This window comes from Solea senegalensis, linkage group LG1 (assembly GCF_019176455.1).
Source record: "Solea senegalensis isolate Sse05_10M linkage group LG1, IFAPA_SoseM_1, whole genome shotgun sequence".
NCBI classification, from domain to species: domain Eukaryota; kingdom Metazoa; phylum Chordata; class Actinopteri; order Pleuronectiformes; family Soleidae; genus Solea; species Solea senegalensis.
The window spans coordinates 28,453,082-28,474,068 of NC_058021.1; the positions used below are offsets into that span (position 1 = coordinate 28,453,082).

At 40.1% G+C, this 20,987-nt stretch overlaps 2 protein-coding genes across 6 annotated transcripts in view; one reads left to right on the plus strand and one right to left on the minus strand.

The window, feature by feature from the left end:
* The window catches only part of mettl4 (methyltransferase 4, N6-adenosine), a 26,077-nt gene extending 24,249 nt beyond the window's left edge, over window positions 1-1,828 (minus strand). The window contains exon 1 of one of the 2 annotated variants that reach the window (XM_044044862.1): window positions 1,009-1,828. In XM_044044862.1, coding sequence (XP_043900797.1) covers window positions 1,009-1,242 — 234 coding nt within the window. In that variant the 5' untranslated portion in view covers window positions 1,243-1,828. The remainder of the gene's footprint in view (window positions 1-1,008) is intronic. The other variant, XM_044044866.1, reaches the window with a different exon arrangement.
* Window positions 1,829-1,845: 17 nt separating this feature from the next.
* Window positions 1,846-20,161, plus strand: smchd1 (structural maintenance of chromosomes flexible hinge domain containing 1). 4 transcript variants are annotated; one of them, XM_044044781.1, is made up of 47 exons: window positions 1,847-2,185; window positions 3,223-3,298; window positions 3,503-3,661; window positions 3,772-3,854; window positions 3,944-4,077; window positions 4,184-4,298; window positions 4,631-4,750; window positions 4,847-5,013; window positions 5,090-5,183; window positions 5,264-5,477; window positions 5,554-5,674; window positions 5,844-6,024; window positions 6,752-6,946; window positions 7,050-7,163; window positions 7,382-7,488; window positions 7,620-7,702; window positions 7,852-7,965; window positions 8,325-8,405; window positions 8,497-8,616; window positions 8,706-8,850; window positions 9,161-9,263; window positions 9,383-9,455; window positions 9,672-9,811; window positions 10,057-10,185; window positions 10,301-10,528; window positions 10,614-10,756; window positions 11,007-11,092; window positions 11,183-11,301; window positions 11,892-12,053; window positions 12,164-12,292; window positions 12,433-12,512; window positions 12,605-12,762; window positions 13,183-13,289; window positions 13,377-13,438; window positions 14,500-14,587; window positions 14,722-14,853; window positions 14,935-15,084; window positions 15,171-15,294; window positions 16,045-16,164; window positions 16,290-16,375; window positions 16,676-16,798; window positions 17,035-17,216; window positions 18,389-18,498; window positions 19,243-19,313; window positions 19,389-19,557; window positions 19,648-19,806; window positions 19,904-20,161. In XM_044044781.1, exons 1-47 carry the CDS (start codon window positions 2,045-2,047, stop codon window positions 19,975-19,977), a joined length of 5,871 nt encoding a protein of 1,956 aa, XP_043900716.1. In that variant the 5' UTR covers window positions 1,847-2,044; the 3' UTR covers window positions 19,978-20,161. The 4 variants fall into 4 exon arrangements, with proteins under 4 accessions (XP_043900725.1, XP_043900716.1, XP_043900707.1 ...); XM_044044772.1 differs by having other exon boundaries at window positions 8,328-8,405; window positions 16,042-16,164; XM_044044763.1 differs by having other exon boundaries at window positions 1,848-2,185; window positions 16,042-16,164.
* Window positions 20,162-20,987: the final 826 nt, after the last annotated feature.

Consider the following 20,987-nt stretch of genomic DNA (forward strand, 5'->3'; position numbering starts at 1 on the left):
AACATTAATTAGTGCGGTTGGAGTGGCTCAGTGGTTAAGACCGGTACCCTGTGTGCAAAAGAGTTCATGGTCGCAAGTTCAACTCCATCCCTGGCAGGTTGTACTCAATTCCCTTTCACTTTGGATAAAAGTGTCTGCTAAATGACATGTAATGTAATTACAAATTTTAATAAACACTTTTCTGGAAGGAAGAAATTATTAGAATTTGATGGTGATCTTGATCAGGATTATGTGTAGTGATGCTGCAAAGCAGCTTTGGTGGAACTTTCCACTCTGAGTACTTTGTCCAACTTTGTCAATTGGGTATGTTCTTTGGATTTTTCCAGTTTATGACATCTATGCCTTTAAAAAAGACCTTGTCATTACGCTAATTTCAAAATTGTGAACAATGACGAGGATATGAATAAAAACGATAAACCACTGATGGTCACATTACTCTTAAACACACTGCACAATATGATACCCATATCGAGTTATGTGACATTGTTTATTGTCATAACATTTATTGTGACAAGTTTTTGAAATCAAGTTATTGCGTTTCAAAAGTTGCTGTCATCCACTGTCTTGACTGGTTATGAATTGTGTCAACATTGTTATAGTTCAAATAACAAATGTGTTACATGTTGATTTAATGTGAGGTTAGGTGGCTTGATTCAATGTTATCTGTTTGATTAGTTAAAGTAACATGGAGGTTTGTACTTGATTGTAGAGACATAGAAAGTTTAAACAGCACATTATCATTAGTTTAACAACTTAATCTCCTGTGTTGTAACAATTTATAACGTCAGGTTGAATTGATTTGTGGGTGGCCTTGTTGCAGTCAGGGTGACAATGCCAGGTGTTGGATATTTGCTTAAGTTAATATTTAACTTTTTGTATGATAAATCTAAGTCATTATTATTATCATCATTATTTTTTTATTATTATTATTGTTATTATTATCTGCAGCTGTTGAAGAATCTTTGGCACCATTGGGTATGTTTGAACATGACATACGGATTCATTTACCTTTGGTGGTTTGTTTGTTTTCTGCAACATTTCCGTGTTTCCTGCATCCACAGCTGCCGCTCGGACATTTACACTGCCATGGCTTTTTAAAATCTGGAAACATTGTCGTTTAAAACGACACCTGACATGTGACTTTGCGTCCTGTGTCCGTCGGGCGCAGCGCGAATATCCTCGATCAATGAGGGAGCATGCGTTTAAAACCCAGCCTCGGCTGCTCTGCGCGACCACAGCCATCAGTGACGCAGGAGATCTCTCACAGTTACACTCACACAATCCAGCAACCAACGAAAATGTGTCCGATCAACCTCGGCTCCCAGGAAACGAAAGTAAAACAAGTAAAACAAGCTCCTCGGTAGTGTTTCTGAGAAAATGAAACGTACGACAATATTTCCTCGTGAGCTTCCGTAGAAACCTTGATGCGTTCACGTAATGTTGGTAAAACAGAAATGCTATCATTAACTGGTATCCGTTTCACATGTTTCACTTCATGTTTATAAGGTTGAAGATATATCTGCAACTGAATTCTGATTATCCGTAGTTCCAGTTTGAGGTAGCTAATGCTAACTAGTCATAATTCCAGTCCAATACATCTAAAACATCTCACATATATATTGAACTGCAATTGTGTCGTGGACATTCCTGATTCAATTGCCGGTATTATCAAGTTATTAACATCACATCAAATACAGTTATGTTAAATTTGTCTCTAATGGGAGAAATATCATACTCTGCCGCCGACCAGCAACAACTTTACGACACATGCACCGTTGGAATCACAGTTTAAACGACAGACGGCGAACGTAGCACGGTCAGACATTTTTCACACACACACACACACACACACACCCACCCCTCCCACGAAATTCACGCCAGCCACCCGAACATGTAAATAAGCAAAGCACGTAAGTTACTTTTCCTAACAAATTACTTGTCTCCGCCCACCACATTCGCAGGTCTATCCTCTACCCTTGTCGTCGATAGAGGAAGAGGTTAAGAAGAAAATCGATTGAAGTACAATACATGTGTCAAAAAGAAGATGTCCAAAGCGGGCGTGCAGCGTCTCCTCTCCCGGAGGATGATCCATGTTTGCGACTGTCGCTCAAATTCGGTTTCCCAAAAAAAAAATCTGGAAACCAGCGGCTTGGACTATAACGACTTTCTCAGATGTCTGCGGAAGGCAAGTTTTTCTACTTTTTTTTATATTTCATATTTATCCGTTTACGAGGGAGGTCTGGAAGTATTAGTATGTTTTAAATCAGAGTGAAATAATTTCACCCATCAATCAGTTAGACAGAGCGGTGCCACAGATACCACATTTAGACCACTAAGTGGCTTTTTGTTGTGGGATTATGGGACTTCAGTTCACAAAAACCTGTGGAAAATCTGGCTCTTATACAGCTGCAGGGCTCAAGTAACATGCAAGTAAGTATTTAAGTAAGTAAGCATGTAAGCTTGTAGATCTGCGATTTTGTGTAAATGTATATGTATATGAGAAAGTATAAAATAGGCCTTTAGTGGTTAATAAATAATATATGAATACGGTTATTGTTTTCCAATACTTTAGATAATTAGACTTAGTTGTAACACAACACGCCATGCAGAGTGTGCTATTTGTTTTGTCAAGTAAAGTTCATAGACAGTTCTGAACTATTTATTTTAGTTAATGTTTACACCATGCTTTAAGGCACACCAGTTTACTTATCACAGTATCACCACCTCCTTCACATATGGATGTATTATAAGAACTGAATAGAGCCCCGCCCCCTCTGCCTTGAAGACAATTTTGTCATGGTGGCCACTTGTGGTACTGCAGAACTCCAGAACTTATCGACTCAGAAATCGACCAGTCGACCAGGACTTTACAGCCCTAGTGAATTGAAAGTGTAGTACTATAGTTGTAAGTGTAATGTTATATGCATTTTCTCTTCATTTCTGATTTTCTTGTTTTTCCCTTGTATTGTACAGGACAGGCAAAATAACATGCTTTAGCCTATTCCCTTTTCAGTTAATGGTACATTTGTGTTAAATGGTTTCGCTTTATGTTTACTTTTTATATGAATGTAAACAAAAATAATTCAATCAAAGGATTGTTGACCGCATGGATCGTATATGTTGACTTTGCATGCTCTAGGTACTCGGACAGGGACATTGCAACAGAGTGGACAGGGTTTAAGATCTCTAAATCTAGTAGTCACTTTTGACTTTTTTGCATAGATATTTTCAATCCATCAACATGAGATACTTGTGCTGGCCACAACAGACAGAACAGTCCTGGATTTTGACAAGTTTGGTGAGTAAATCGGCTCTTGTTATACACAAATCTTTCTGTATATTACAGAAAAGATAATAAAACTGATTTATTTTTAACAGTATTTTGTTAGTACTGAAAGATGTCCTCATTTATTCTAAGTTTTGGTGACTTTGTTCATAGTTGACTCTCAGTTAAACAGTTAACAGTTAAACAGTGTGTGTTGGTTCTTTTTATAAATTGTAGCAGAGCTTCAGGATGGTGAAACCCTTTACTTGCTGCACAATGAGAACCAACCTTTGCCGGTGGCAGTGGAGGAGCATATCAAATTTACGCCACATTTTGAAACGTTGATCCAGAGTGGCATTCATGAGTACTACGCGAGCGAGGGCAAAAAACCTTTACGTAAGTGCTAACATAATTTTAAAAACAAGTTATTGATGACTCTGTTTGATTGCTTGAGATGGATAGAGAGCCTATCTCATAACATAATCTGTCTCTTTTGTTTTTCGTAGCCTATGCACTTGCTGAGCTCATCGACAACGCTTTGTCAGCCACTGCTAAAAACACAGGAATGAGGAGCATAGAAATAAGAATGGTTTGACCTATGACCCTTTTACCATTGTCATGTTCAGATAGAGAGCGAGAGAGATCAATCCTTCACCTGTAAAACATCTCTCTTTTCAGCTTTTTGATGAAAGTCTTGGGAAACCTGCCGTCGTTGTCCTGGATAACGGACGTGGGATGACTTCTAAGCAGCTCAAAAATTGGGCCGTGTACAGACTCTCTAAATTTACCCGAGCAAAGAGCACACTTGCAAAGTTGGTGTACTTGACTTCAAAAATTCAGGTGACACGTGACTGTCAAAGCTATGCGTGCAGTATGATACATGAGCTTTCTGTCTTCTCTTGTTTTTCCTAACTACAGTCAGCAAGAGGAGTATCTTCGTCCTGATCCTGTCCCTCGAAGTCTCAACAGTGATATATCCTACTTTGGAGTTGGAGGGAAACAAGCTGTTTTCTACATTGGTGACTCAGTCAGGGTGAGTCACCAAGTGTTCTCTGCATCTCGCACCACTTATTGTCTGAAATGAATAGACTCACCATGCTGATATTTTACTACACTAAAACCGGCGAATGATATCAACACTAATTATTTCGGTTGCAAGGACTTTATTGTCTTGAGAGTAACCGATCAGATCAACTGTGGAAAGACTGTGACATTTGTGTTATTCTTTGTTTCAAATTAAAGAATCCATGTCCATGTAATGTTCCCATTTCAATGAATAAAGTGGCTCACACTGTGCTGTTTTCTGTTTCAATCACCCTTCAGCAGGAATAATGACAAATGTGGCCATGTCTTTTGTTCATTTAGATGATAAGTAAACCTGCCGGCTCCCCAGATGTTCACGAATTGGTTTTGTCAAAGGAAGAATTTGAGAGAAAAGAAAAGAACAAAGAGGATGTTTACGGAGGGATCATCAAGAACAGGGAGGTAAAGGCCTCTTTTCAGATGAATTTCTTTTATTTCCAATTGTAACTTTAACTGATATAGTTATTTGTACTGTGGTATTTCATCTTTCTCTTGCAGCCTGGTGACTCCTCGCATGTGGTTAATAGCAATGACCGTTCCATCCACACAGTGATCGCTGAGGAGCGTGGGAAGGAAAGCTTTACAGCCGTAGTAATCACGGGAATCCCACCTGAACATTTGATCTATTTGAAAGACAGTTTCCAACAGTGGACCAGAGATCTAGCGTAAATTAACTCATCCACATGATTCCAAATATAATCCAAAGTCCCCAAGAGGTTTGATTTTGATTTCTTTTTTCAGTCACACATATCACTACTACATCCACGGGGCCAGTGGAAATGATATGAATAGCAGCCATACCAACCTGGATAATCTCCCAAAAATTGATATTCAGGTAAGACGGTAGTCTTGAACAGCTGATCGTCTTCTTCTGTGTCCTGGTTAAGAAATTCTTGCTGTTCCCTTTTACATCAGGTCAACATGCAGGAAAAGCCTCCCAAATTTCCTCGTGCTATAAATCTCAGGGAAATTGACAATGACATGCAGACTCTGTACATAAATGCTGCTGCAGCCACATTTGAGTTCAAAGCCACCACTCCAGATGGCGGCAGAGTGGAGGGACTTATTCGGTATCATCCCTTCCTTTATGACAGGGAGACTTACCCTAAAGACCCAGACACCGTGCCAGGTAATTAACCTTTAAAAAACTAAACATACTATATACTTGGTCTAAATGAATTTCATCATGGTTATTTTTTTTTTAGGACCTCAGAAAGAGGAAGATGATGAAAATGAGGTCGAAGTCCGATGTCAGACGAGAGTAAAGAGGCAAATCTTTGAGTGTTTCTGGAATGGACGGCTCATACCTTACACCACAGTCTCTGAGTAAATGCAGTTTTTTTTTTTTTCATTTTAATCATAGAAGAATATAAGGCATCTTATTTCAGTATTTGTGAAAGTTTATTAAAAGTTAAAAAGAAAGTTTAAATGGGAATGGCTAGGCTGTCAGTTGTTTGGTTGGATATTCTAAATGGTTGCTGTCCATTTGTGGCAGGTTTGACTGGTGTTCCTGGACAAAAAGATCAAAGGTGCCTGAAGAGTGTTATGGTCGGTTTTCGGGGGTACTGTTTGCTAATGACAAATTCCAGGTCAGCACAAACAAGCTCACCTTTATTGACCTGGAGCAGAAAGTGAAGAGCGCGGACACGATCCTCACACGTGTTTTGAATGGACAGGTGAGCATAAACCTACTTATTTCTGTCCATCTATTCTCTTCCATTACAGCAACGAGGTTTGATTTTTAAAAATGTTTGGCCTAATCTAAAATATGCGTGAGTCTCATACCTCTTAGCATTAAGTCAAGGTAAACCAATTCAAATTGATGAAGCTGTGTGTCTAATAGTCAATAGCCTTTTTAGCCATGTTTCCATCTTGGTACAGTTTGGTTTGGTACAGTACAGTACGGTTTGGAGCGGTAAAGCCCTTGGTCACGCTTGCGTTTCAATGTCCACTGTGCCCAATGGCTGTGTCAGTGAGATACGTAGCGTGACGTTGTACCGGTGCAACGTCAATGAACAACAACTGAGCAGCTGGGTTTTTTTTCTGCTTGATTTGTGGCTGTTTGTCTCTCTGTTGTATCAGAATAGACTGTGCAGGCGTTGAAGAAACACCGGTTGCAAGGGAGTGAAGCTTTTCTGTCGCAGAATCAGCTGACGGTCGTGGGTCTAGCTCCACCCATACTGTACCATTACTCTGGTGCCCCAAAAGGGAAGGGAACTGAAAAATTGAGTAGTTGGGGCCAGTTGTTTTGGTACTATTGCTAATGGAAACGCAAAAAAAATACATTCTGTACCAAACTGTTCCACTTGATGGAAACACGCCATTTCCTCCCTTTAGTGGTCAAACATCTTTTAATGCTGCTTGAAGCCATTTGTTTGAGTTAAAGAGGATACATTTCTACAGGAACAAAGAAACGTTGATAGGCAGTTCCTGGATTGGTTACTGTACTGTCACGAGAAGTTGGACAAGCAAGTGAAGTTCCTGGACTTCTCGGGAATCATCACGCGAAATGATGTGCCCACTAAGAAAATGCAGCATCCCTGGGCAAAGTTCACTGCCATTGAATTGGATGGAAGAACATACGAACGTGGCAAACTTGTGAGCATCTTTTTGTTTGTTTTGTTTTCATGACTGTCTATGCATACATAATGAATGTGCATTGCCGTTATTCTAATATACATGTCAATGATTATTCGTGCAGGTGAAGTCTCAGAAAACGCAGCCCATTATACATGGTACTATAATACAGTTTTTGCTCTATGGAGATCATGACAAAGATGTCTTTGCCACGGGAGGGCAAGTCGAAATTTCCCTGGTAAGGAATGAATGTGGCAATGTGTGTTTAAATGAGGGTTGTGCGCTTGTGAACGTTCTATTTTGTGTCCGTCATTTTAAAACAACCGACACATTTTGATTTGCTGTATATGTTGTTTACAGTTTATTAGGTTTTAACAAAGCAGGAAAGCTGCTTTGCTTTGACTCCCATTTATATTTAGTGTTTTACTTGAGATTGACTTATCAATGAATCCCTAGGAACCCAAAGCACTTTACAACAGGACCAAAATCATGCCCATCTCAAAGATTGACAGAACGGCTACTGACGAAGGCATCAAAAAAAACATTGAAAATGACTTGAACAAGTGAGTAATCAGCTTGGGGAAATGTTCTGCACACTCTAACACAAAGCAAGACCACTTTACACAGCACAATCGGCTCCGCTATTTGCGCTGTGCTTCAGTGATTATGAATTTTATTTGTGTTGCTGTTTCAGGCTACCAGAATTGCTACAAGTGGACTGGCCTGATGGTAACCCTTGGCCACAGAATGGTGTTCGTCCCGCTGGGACTCCTTTAGGTAAAATGTTTTTTGACTGCACAGCACAAGCCACAAGTCATTGCTTTCCATCAGAACGTTATAACACCGAAAAATGTATTTAAAAAAAAAAAATATGGATTATATGCCGTTATGCCATGTTTGATTCAGTTTTTACTTTGATATTTCAGGAGCACTCACAGTCAAAATACTAAACAAGAAAGGAGACTCCATGTCAAGGATGCCAGCAGTGGACCAGAAGACTGTGATCAAATTGAGCGTCAAGCTAACGCTAGTTCAGCACGGTAACTAAGCACAACAATCGTCTGAGTTCACTGACAAGTTGGTTTCCCAGAAGTAAATCTGAGTCAGTCCCAGGCAGCAAACTATAGCTGTGTTTCCAGAGTGGAACGGTTTCAAAATAACCCCAGCTGTACTGTGGCACCCTTTCCTTTGGGGGTACCACAGTAAAATAGTAAGGTACGGAGTAGAGTCTGGCAATGAATCTGGAAATAAAGTTACAAAAAACATGTAGCGATCCAGCAAAACCGAACATTCGATAAGGATTTTTTCGAAAAAGAGTTTATGCAATTTTATTTTATTTTCTACTTTTCATGACCTTCTGTCTTTTTGTTCCTCTTCCATTTGACTGTAACATGTACAGTAGGTGATGAAAATGATGAAGAGATTGTCAGTCTTGCTGCCCAGCATTCAGCCAAGTGGGGTTTCGGGTTCAGAAAGATTGGTAAGTTTCTTATTTGTTTGTCATTTTCTTGCCAATCATGGTTACTTTTTGAATGGGTTGATCATAATATTGATATCAATTTTGCAAACAGAGAAACTGACTAACCCGGGGAAGTATACCCTGTGTCTTACCACCATCATAAATGAAACCAGCGACACAATGTTTGGAGGCAGAAAACTTCCAAGCTACAAACTCCGGTTTAATATCACAGGTACAGAGCACTGAGTGTTTTGTTGTTTTTCCTTATCATTTCTGTATTTCCTAACCCACCGTGTCCTCTGCTGCCCTTTTCCTGCTTAGAGGGTAGTGCTGAGGCTTTTGTTATGGATGGAGTGAGCTCCACTCTTCGTGTAGGGGTGCCTTTCGACATTCCTCTGCAGCTAAAAGATGCATATGGAAACTCAGCGGTGCCTCCTTCTGGTCTAAAACCTTTACTTGCATGCAGGTGGGTCACTTCACCTCATGTTCATAAGCTGCATTGTGGTATTTTTTTATTTTTTTTTGGAGTGGTTATTAATATTTTGATTATTTTTGTGATGACTTGTGCAGCTTTACTTTCTGTTGTTTTAAATCTCCAGCTTTGTCGAGTTTGCTTTCAGTGAACGGCTCATCAAGAAAACCAAAAATACAAACTCAGCCAATTGCTTTGCAATATAGGGTTGTTTTTTTTTTTTCATAAACGTCATTTTCATGAATTGTTTGAGCGTATGTGCTACGTTTTGCAGTTGATGGATCATTATCATTGTCATTTTTAGTGACCTGGCTCTGAGTTATGAGACTGTGGACAGCTGCGGGAAAAAGTTGATCATCAGAGGTGTCAAAGCAAAAGGAAAAGTCCTGAATTACCAACAATCCCAGGTCAGACTTGTGAAAGAACTTTGCTATGCTGAGTCATAACCTCATAACATTCATTTTTGCAAAAAAGAGATTTTCTCCATCAGCCGTACATTTTTTTCATCCTGTGTTTTCTTTTGCAGACATATGATCTAAAAGTGACCTTGCCTGGCCTGAAAAAAGACACACAGACAACCAAGATCAGCCTTCTGCCTGGTAAGAAAAATAAATGTTGTTGATTTATAATAATAAAATAGCTGAGAGATTCATCCTTGATTCACAGTAACTTTAACAACTAAATGCCAGTTGTGTTAAATGAGTTTTTGTTTATTATACTGTGTTGAACTAAAAGATTGATTAGTTTAATGGGAAAAGCTTTGACTGCTGAGGGAACACATAAATTACTCGGCACTCGATTTTAATGATTTCCAGGTAACCCACACACCCTCCATGTGAAGGGAGAAGGAAAGTCCTTCATATTAGAGAATGGAAACCCTGCCAGGTTTGATGTTGAAATTCATGATGAGGCTGGAAACATCACCGCTCACTCCAAGCAAACCGTTCGATGCAAGGTATGGGTGCATTGATGCTGGGATTAGGGTTTCCCTAGTGTTTATCTTTTAGTGGTTGTGAGGTTTAGGGATCGGACAATATTATGATGTCGTCGCTCATTGCAATTGCATGGACTCATGATAAGTTGATCATGTTAATTTTCTATTATTGTGAAAATTGTGACTGGTATCATTTTATGAAATCGTAAGTATTCAGTCCCTGTTTCATTGGTTTTATCCTTATTCCTTTCTGTATGGATTTGTAGGTTGATGGCCTTCCTCCTGCAGCAATTGACTGCAGTCGCACAGGAGCAGGCCAACTTGTGACAAAACCCATAGAACTTAAATTTACCACGGGAGAACCACAAATGCTAAGAGTTGTGTTTGAGATACTTGTAAGTAAAAAACAAACAAACTCTATTTTAAGTTTTCTGTGTAATGTAACGTTCTCTAATAAAAGTGTAGTATCATCTATTTTCAACGTCACTTGTTTGTTTTCTACGTCACTAGAATTCAAAAACCGTAGCAAAAATCTCGGTGCAGTTGAAGGTGATGCCCAGTAAAAGAGTGGTCCTGATAAAGCTCTGGTCTAGTCAAGGTGATGAGAATCTAGAGCTGAAGGACAAGGAAAGGATCGAGTGGCTGGCTGGAGGCTCACTGGAGAAACTGGTCTATAAGCTGTATGATGAGGCTGGCAGGCAGGTTCTTCTCACTGATGAAATAGCCTCTAAGATCAAGGTGTGTCTTACACATGCAATGCATTGCTGTACTCCAAGAAAACAACAAGAACCAAGTTATGAATGTTTGTTTTATATTGTTTTAGGTCAACTGGACAAGACATGTTAATCTGAAAGATGTTGCACAGGGGAAGCTTCCTGTTGTACAAGTGTCCAAGCAGGTGCAAGATGAGCAGTTCTGCCTGGTGTCCTATCAGGAAGAGAGTGTGTCTGTCTCTTTTACGATAGTGTAAGTACACGCCCAACTCAGAGCCTTGATGCAGTGTTTGAAAAATTTAAAGGAAAAATGAGTTTTGGGAAATTTGCCTTATTGTACCCCCTGCTAAAGTATTGGATAAGAAGGTCAATAAAGAAACCAGGAAACTGCTCACCTGGTTCTGTTCATTATATCTTGATACTACCATCTCTGAAGCTCACAAATCAAGTTGTGTATCTATTTCTTGTGAGAGTGTTTGCATCCTTGCTTGTTTCATTCTCAGACCTCATCCAGATGATCCAGCAAGCCTCAAAACAACGGAGCTCCAAAACCCAGTGAAGCTGGGTGAAACTGTATCTGAAAACCTCAGTGAGTATGAAAGTCACGACACAAAAGTGAAAAAGAAATAATTGTAGATTTCCCAAAAGGCAACACACACAGCATTTCTCCTATCTTCAGACTTGGAACTTGTGGACCAGTATAAAAATCCAACCAAGACATTAACGTCCGCATGTGTCAACCACATGACTGTGGAAGCTGAGGGACTGGACAAATTTGATGTCACCTTCAAATGGCAGGTGGGAATGGAATTTCAATGAATAATGTTTTAAAAATGTGCTTAACAAATTTAGTACACCAACACCCAAAGCCACAGCTGCCCTAAATTAACAGTATTTTTAATTCTCAGTACAATATTTTTTTTTTACGTTTCTGTAATGGTTAATACACCAGTATGTAGAAGCTATGTTTGTATTTATGACTTTTCTAATTTACTGTTATACACAAAAAACTGAAAACATTGTGAATCACATTATTATTTCTTTAGAATTATGTCAAATTTGAGTTATTTTCTTGCATTCCTGAACAGAAAAATTTGATTTTGTGGTTGATTTATTAATGATGTTTAGTTTTAAACCAGTTTTTGAAAACCACACACTTGTTGTTTAAAAACCTGCGGAGTAAGTCATGGCTGAGAAGACGGAATCTACTTAGCTTGTTAATACAGTACGTACTATTTGAAATCGGAAATTGAAAGACTCTGATGCTTCCGATGCCATTAGAATTCTTTTAACCCCTCACACCAGATCGGGACCGAAACAGAACAGAACTGAACAGAAAATTGATGTGACACTCTCTCTGTCTCTCTCTCTTTCTCTGTTAAAATCAGGAGAGCAGTAGGTCTATCCAGGTGGCAGGAATACGTTTCCAGACAGGGACACCTGGCATCCGAGAGATGCGCTTCAAATACCTGAGCTACATGGCAAATGTCATAATTAAAGTAACTGCTGGAGATCCTTCACACCTTAAACTTGTCAGTGGGCCTAAGGAGGTAAGAAAGTGTTTTTCGTAAGCTTGCAGTTCCATTATTATAGCATTATACAGTTTTGTGTTTTCCAGGCCTAACTAACCATTAAAGCGTATCCATTTTTTATGTCCAAGCCTTTGCAGGTGGTAAATGACCATAGTATCCCCACACCGTTTGTTGTCCAACTCTTTGACAAGTGGGGGAACACCTCTTCAGACAAGAGGGTTGTGGTGGAATTGAGGTCTTCACTGCCAGCACTGAAGGTTAACTTGACAATGAATACAAACACTTACAAGTCATGTTCATTTACTCTAATATATAATGTCGCTCACGGTCACAGAATCTACTGAGTTTTACATTATAATGACACTAAACTGTCATGGGATCTTACTGCTGTTTTTAGGTGACGACACCAGTTACCTCGCAACCAGTGAATTCACAAGGAAAAGTCTTTTTCACTGTAGATAGTGTGAGCGGACCAAAGTGAGTGAGCATTATTATGTTTAAGTATATAAAAAAAAAGCTATTTCCTTCATGTCACAGTTACCAGTGTTGTTACCCTGTTTGTCCACTAGGGGCTCCTATCAGCTGGACTTTAGAGGTTCCTTCAACAACAAACCCATTCCTGGTCCATCAGTGGATCTCACTGTTTTACCGGATCCCAACAAACCAGTGAAGCTGTTAGTGGAGTATGACACCACAGCCAAGATTCGTGCTGGAGGCACCTTCCCAGGTCTCCACCTCTGATTTCTTCTCTTACACAAACCAGTTTGTTTCACTGTGACTAGTTTATACTTGTTTCTCGTTACACGCTTCTGTTTTGTTGCATATGATATGTTGTTGAAATATCATCTTCAACTGTTGGAACGAAACACATTCTCCCTGTTGCTCTCTTGATCAATTCATAGCACAGATGTGGATACAAACAAAAGTGGACATATGTGTATATAACAATTAGGACGGCCTAATAAGGGGATAAGTGAAAGAGCTGGATGTGTGTGGTTACTATGGAGACAACAAACCTTTGGCCAGAGATTTAACTGGAAATGTCTCTAGATTTTTAAAGTTTTATGGAGCGAGTACAAGCGACAGAGGATAGATATGGGTTTATCCTGTTTTTCAGTGAACTAAGGGCAGCTGTGTGTGCTTTCAGTGTTCCTGGTGACTGTGATGTCAGATGAAGGAATCCCAATGACAACTTTTAAACCAGCTGCTGTGTCCATGTTTCTGTGGGAGGGAGAGCCATCAGAACGTCACAATGTGAGGGATTTATTATCACAAAAAGAGTCTGTCAATGATTTTTGTTTGTGTTATTTTAAACCTGCTGATTTCTTCTTTTTTTTCCAGGCCACTGAGCTCAAGTGTAGTGTGCCCATGAAAAATGACAGGAGAAACTGTTTCCACTTTAGGTAAGATCCTTTCTGTTGCAGTTGCTGTGAGTTCACACTAGAGTGCAGCACAGGCCGCGTTTCTGTGTGTAAACCTAAAACAATATTGACGAAACCGACACGCCTCTTGTATTTTGTTTCTCTGAGCCTTGCTGCTAGCCAAGCAGGAAGGGAACATGGCTTGTAACTGAAGGGTTGCCAGTTTGACTTTTTTGACCAAACCCTGCCTGACTCATCAGGTCCCGACTGGCGTAGGTCGGGTATCCATCAGTGGCTGCTGGTAATAAAAATATTTGGGCACTACAAAAAGCACGAACCAAAAGAAACATTTTTAAACTGCACTTGAATGCAGATTACACACGTTAGTCACAGACTGTATAATGTGTAGCGCGTTTATTTAAATTTTCCACATTTTTATAAATTATTTTAGATGATGCTGGGACTGGGGCGGCGCCCTAGCGCCCTCTATGGACAGGCCGCCACTGGTATCCATGCTCGAGTTCACACTACATGAGGTCCATCTAGTTTGTCTCATCATGAAAACACATTTTGTCACAAGAAGGCAAGTGAAAAGTGACAAAGCGACGAAATGGATGAAACCACGCTGAGCATTTACATCCATGTTGTATTTGTCTTTTATCCTTCTCCTCTCTGATGAACTGCTGCTGTGTTTTTGTTCTGGTCTCCATGGCCATCACCTTCTCCTTGTCTCTGATTAACCAGTAATCAGCATGCCGTAAATCAGGTCATGCTGCGAACATGTCACAGACCCTTATCTGCAGGATGTAAAGGAATAATAACAATAACAACAACAAAAAGAAGAATTTAATTTTATTAATCCCCTTGGGGAAAGTATTCCTCTGCATTTGACCCATCCTAGAATTAGGAGCAGTGGGCTGCCACCCTGAGTAGCGCCTGCGGAGCATTGGGGGTTGGGTACCTTGCTCAGGGGTACCCCAGCCCTTTTTTTGACCAGGTGGGGATTTGAACCAGCGACCCTCCGGTTACAAGTCAAGTTCCCTTTTCACTTGGCCACGGGCTGCCAAAATTAATGGGGTATTTGTGTATGTGTTTTATTGCAGAGATAAAGTAATCCCAACACGTACCGGAAAGTGCACCATCCAGTTTTCTCTGCATGTCGGCCAGACAGAAAACCTGCACAGTGATCAGGTTGGTTGGAAGTGAAGTCTGTGAAGTGCTGCACTTCTAGACACTTTTCAAACACTCAGAGCACAGGGAAACATTGTTGTAGTTTGTCTGTTTAATGATAAAGTTGCTATGAAGGTAATGATGCTGTATCACAGATACCCATAAATGTGATGGCCAATCAGCCTGTCAGACTGGGACCCACCGTCCAGCCACCGGCCCCAGTTGTTTCCTGCAGCACAGACGTTGCCAGTCGCACATTGGTGAACAATTTGATTCTGAGGATCATGGTGAGGCTGTCAGTCTGAGCTTTTCACTTGCATATGTGGATTTTAAATCTGTGCTTGGCTCAACTGAGTTGTCGATTTCAGGACTCCTATGAAAACCCAGCTGGACAGGACCTGCAGGGGAGGGTGGTTGTCTCAATAGCAAGTGATGATAGCAGCAAAAGAACCCCTCTGTTTGATGGCAAACTTAATAGATATCACATGAATATGGTGCAAGGAGAGGTCCACATCAGAGTGAGTATCTCCTCCACATAGAGCAGGATTTATGTTTGCACTGAAAGGCCCCTACATATGATAATTGTACTTTTACTGTTTCACAGAGGTTGTCCATCATGGAGAATAGCCCCGGTGAGAACGGCAGTCAGTACACTCTCCTCTTCAACCCGGAAGTGCCTGCGATTCCCACGCCTTTGGCTCCTTTTAAGCTCACCTTCCATTTTTATGGTATGAAATTTTTGTGTTTTTTTTTAAATAACATCTTTCCATATTCAATTGACAATCTAAAATTGAACAATCCTTTTTAATACTTTTTATACTATACCTAAAAAACAGATTTGGCTGAACCTGATATTTCATATATCCCCCTTGCGTGTGAACCCGGAAATTGCTTATTGACGTCTTCATATATTTCTATTTCCATTTAAGCATTTAGCAGACACTTCTGTCCAACGCGACTTACAAAAGAGGAATAAGCTACATAGACGTAGTCTTGGAAAGAAATCCACTAGATAGGAACAGTGGACTGACAGAGGGTGAGAGTGGAGAAGTGGGTCCAAGTGCAGTGGAGGGGGTTAGTGCTAGGATAGAAGATGCTCTTGGAAGAGCTAGGTCTTCAAGGGCTTCTTGAAGATAGACAGGGACGCCCCTGGTCTGGTAGCGCTCCACCGGCTTTGAACGACAAACTAAAAGAGCCTGGATTGTCTTCTGTGGGGTGTTGGTACCGCCAGGCGACAATCAAACATAAGCCTTTATGTATTGTTGGAGTTACTACTTAAGAAGTTATACAGCATTAACCACTTGTGAGACCAGCAAATCTACAGACACTGCTACAGATCGTTTTGTTGTTATGAGGTCGGGTTTGATGATTGTGGGATATTCACATAAGTGAAAGATAATTCATCTGTCTGCACTTCTTCTCTGCTGAAACTAACCTTCTTAATATTTGTGTTTGATATTGTTTCTCTTTTACAGTAGATGCGGTGAACCAACAGAAGATGTCTGGACTGCTGAAGAAGAAAGAAGAGCTCAGTCTCTCTGTAGAGAGGCTGAAAGAAGTATTTGATGATTATAAGGAACTCCTCAAAATGCTCAGAGGTAGGATTTCAGTGTCTTGGCATCAGTTGAAGAGAAACACCTATGATGCATTTGCATGTCTGTGTAGCATGTTTCCCGCATTTGAATGTCTTTGTATCTAATAGAAATGATTTCTCTCATACCAGACAAATACCTCGCTGCAGTTAACAAAGCGGTTGTCATCAGAGATCAGCTGATGCAGAAACATGTGGAAATGCCAGAGTCTCCGTCTGTGAGTGTCACTTCTTTCCATACGTCATGTTGGAGCTTGTATTTAATATTATGTACTGTATGTATGACTGTATTTACCGAATGTGCATTCAAAGAATTTGCTATCTTAAATCACATCTTAATGCTTTATACCTGATGACAAATGGAAATGTTCTTGCAGTACAGTCTGTGGACAATTTGTCCTCAGTCTTTGATCAGCACATCCTCGGCAAAGTGCTGCTATTTAGTGTTTTACTTACAGTAAACGAAACACAACCGTGTTAAATGTGTCTTTTTGTTTGTTTATTTTCGTCTTTTGTAGATTGCTGCTATTGACACACTCTTGATGGAGAAGACTAATGAAAGTGAAGCGCTTCTGCAAGGACAAAATAGAGTCTGCTCCGTGCAAGACAGCTTCAGTGGGCAGCAGGATGTTTTGGGAAAGGTAAGGTCATAGGAAAGAATGACTTTTTATATTAAACATCTTCAGTGTCAGTCAAGGAAACCGTGACTAGGAGCTGACTGGGAAAAAGACAACCGCAAAGACGTGAAAGTGGTGAAGATTATCGTGCGTTATTTGATTGTGGGGGGAAAAAATCTGTTGATTGAAATGGTCGGTCGGCAGAGGCATACAAACATTCTTCTTTTTTTTTTTGATAATCCTTTATGTTGTGACTGCAGATCGGTCACTTGGCCCATGTGCAAGATGACGCTGCCGCTAGAGTCATCTCCTGGCACATTCGGGGTGACATGGATTGTGTCGTCACCAGAACATTGGCGGCAGCTGAACGGATCCACAAAGACACTGGGGGCAGGCAGCAGGTCATGGCCCTCGAGAGCATGTTTAGGCCACAAGTGAGCAGGTAAATGTTTGGGCTTATCTTCTTAATAAAGTTCAGTGTCTGTCCTATTGTGTAAGAGATTTAGGTTTGGAGTTTTTTGGAGTTTGGAGATTTCCGCTTTGAGTCCTGTTTTCTGTGGTCTGTGTAGCTTCCCTGATTGTGTGAGCGATTATAGTTTACGATATCCAAGTGCAATTATTTTTGACTGAAATTGCAATTGCAATATGATTGGATATTGGTCACTTTTACATATTTACTCTCATTTTCATTGATATTTAAAGTGATAGCTGTGAAATGACTATGTAAAACAAAGATGATTTCCGTCTGTATTTATCTGTAAATATCTCTGTATTTTGACACACATTTGGGCTTTAACAAATATTGCGTCTCCTGTGATTTAAAAAAATGCAGACTACAACAAAATGTCCAAAAGATTGTTCAGCAGTAATTTAAAAGACGTCAGTGCACCTTTTTGCAAGACTGTGAAAAACTTTTTTACCATTTTCTGACCAAACATCAATTTTAAAAAGTCCAGTGTGTAAAAATGAGTAACAGTCTTACCTAAGCGTGTCAGGGAACTACAGCGGCATTCACAAACAAGAAAGGAAATCATTCTTGTTGCATTAAACTTATACTTGTCCGTTTGGACCGCACTACATCGCAACGCAAGATGACGACCTTCTTAAATGACCTCAGCTTACCTAAAATTCATATCAAAGGCTTATTGTGAGGCTACAATAATGATTTTAAAGCTTTTCAACACTTGTACAAACATGAGTAGTATATTAATGTTCTGCTACTAAAGCCTCCTTTAAGGAAAGGAATACACAAATCTAAAAAAAAAAAAGCGTAGTGGGTAAATTTCCCCTCACATCTAAGGAAGTTATCAGTAATTCATAACAGCTGCTGCTCCCTGGTCAAGGAATAAGCTTCAGTGGAAGACCAATGACTCCTTATGTGACTGCACAACATGGTAGCAACTGTAGGGCTGAGGAATTGCTCTTGTCCTGTTGTATAACTTTGGCTCCTGGTAAAAGAAAAGTTGGCAGCAGGTGAACACTAATGGAAACTACGCAGGATCTTTTTTTAACAACGCTGTCAGCCTTTTAAAGCTTGTTTCATTTAGCTTCTGTCGGAACAAGATATCATCTCAATGCTCAGTCATTTTCGCTAAAAACCTGAATTGCTTGCAGAACATTGCCACACATAAGAAATGGCCGGATGCTCTTTAATTCCGTTGGAAACCCGGTCCACGCAAGAGAACACCTGATTTTCCTTCAGGACAAGGAGAGCTGTGACATCGGTGAGCTGTCTTAAATGGATTCCCTCCCGCTGCTCAGATTTACACTACAGTGCAGTACAGGATTTATATGGTTTATATCTTCTTGTGTTTGTTATTGTTATGATATTTTCTTCATGTCTTACACACACACACACAACTGGTGAATGGTGCTACCTGGTATCCAACTATAGGGGTTTTTTTTGTCACTTATTGTACTATCACTGGAGCAAACGGTGTTCTTTCTTTCTTTCACTGCATTTCATTTATTTCAAGTATTTCTTGTGGTGGTCTTTTTTCCATGTTTCAAAGCTTGGTCTGATCCTGTATTTTCATATAGTATTTATTGTTTAATGTAACACAACTGGTAGAATAGCTTAAAGTCTACCATTAACAATGTTTGCCACAATTCTCACTGCCTTTTGTGGCTGGAAACTTAAGTTTGTTCTCCTTAGAAAATCTGCGTTTTCAAGTGCTGCCTTGCTTGGTACGTTGGTGTGACATCCATATGAAGGATTTCAGTCACTAAATGATACTTTCTAATTCAGGACAGTGGATTAACCACCCGTGTTCTGTGATGTAAAGAGAGTGAGAGTGAATGGTTGTTTGTCTCTGTGTGGCCCTGCGATTCATTGGTGGGTAACTGTCCTATGTCAAATGGGATTGGCACCAGCGACCCGCGTGGGGGATAAAGTGGTAGAAGATCGGTGAGGGGGAACACGTTAAAATCATGAAATAATAAATGTACCTCTTGTGCTTATTTTGCAGTATTTAAAAACATCCTCAGAGACACTATTCTGATTGATGACCTGCACTCTGGGAACAACTACAGACGCTCGGTGAGTGATGCATGCTGTTAAAAGAAGAATGCCATATGTATTACTGCTGTTCCTCTAAATGTGATGTACTCACAGGTGGTGCAGACTGGGATTCAATGTCCCACCATACTGACCAGGCAGGGGGACAGGATCAGTTCCATGGGCAAGTTTGGAGGTTTGCAGAACAAAGCCCCGTCAACAAACTCATTCCCAGTGTTTGGAGCCCCACACCCCCCACAATACTACATTCTTCAGGAGCAAAAAGGTGCCGTCTCGCATAATCAAGTCGTTTGGATTCATTTTGCTCCGCCTTCTTGTGCTACAGTGTCTCTCTGTTACTTCCTGTCATTGATAGAACTGCTCCGTCAGTACCGGGGAGCTGTGGAAAAGAGTGAGGCGGCAGAAAATGATCATAATAACCACTTAGAAAACATGAATTCTCCCGACACAAAGAAAAAGGAGGAAGATATGGTGAAGATGAAGAAGCAGCTGGCGGAGATTGAAAGGCAACTTGGTATGTTTGTTGACATTGGAGAGAATGGGTAACAAGGTTGTTGCATTGTAATAGTTTGTGATTTATAGTCTTTGTTTATTTCCTCCGTCCTCTTCAGATTCGACACCTGGACGACCATTGAAACGGGGAGCTGGTGAGGCTCATGGCATTGATAAAAAAAGAGCAAAATAAAGATCCACTTCAGGATTGGTGAATCCAACAACTCTGTTCAATCACAGCCAAACCAATTTTATTTTATTTTATTTCACATTCTTTTTATTTCAAATGGGTTGTTGAACTTGTTTTTTATTTGTGTGTTTTAAGATTTTTTTTTACCATATAGAAAAACATAAAAAGCATTACTGATTTACTGAGATCTGTCTGTGTCATTGCTTCTTATAGCTTCTTATAGGTCATATTGTGGAATTGAGGACACTTTGGTTAGTCCTCACGTAATGTCACACCTTTAAAGGGTTTAAGGGTCAAGACTTTCCATAAATGCTTGTTTGGGGTTGGGGTTAGAATTAAGTTAAGAGTTAAGGGGTTAGGCATTTAGTTTGATGATGGGTGTATGGATCTCAAACTTAGTGGGTAAAGGCCAGTTAGGAAAAGCAGTTGCGGTGGACGATGAGCTCAAACTCAAATTCCTTTTTTTTTTCTGTCTTATCCATTATTCTGTACAGCACTTTGTTTTGTGCTTTACAAATAAAGTTGGATTGGATCATTTCAAAGTATAAGTGCTTGTTTTAATATGCAACAATAAAAAAAACATATTTATGATGCAAAATGAATCTATTAATTTAAAAATAAAAACAAATAGAAATGACTCGTTACAACTTGATATTGTTTGGAGGGCCACATGAAATCGATTGGAGGGCCACATGTGGCCCCCAGGCCACCAGTTTGAGACCCCTGGGTTAGGGGATGCACCATGTCCAAGTGTCCTCACTAGGAGAACTGTACAAGAAGTGAGAGGGTTTTGTGGACTCCTCTCAGTATTGGAGGGATTCCCGAAACGTCACATCCAAGGACGCTGGAGGGGCTTGCTCAGATTTGCGCACCACAGAGAGAGAGAGAACGACCCACACTGTGCCTTCACAGATCACTGAATCACACACTTCCACTACTGATTCACATCTACAAAAGCACTTTAAAGTCTCTCAACGATGAGACTCTGTGGACTTCCACTTTTTCTCCTTTTC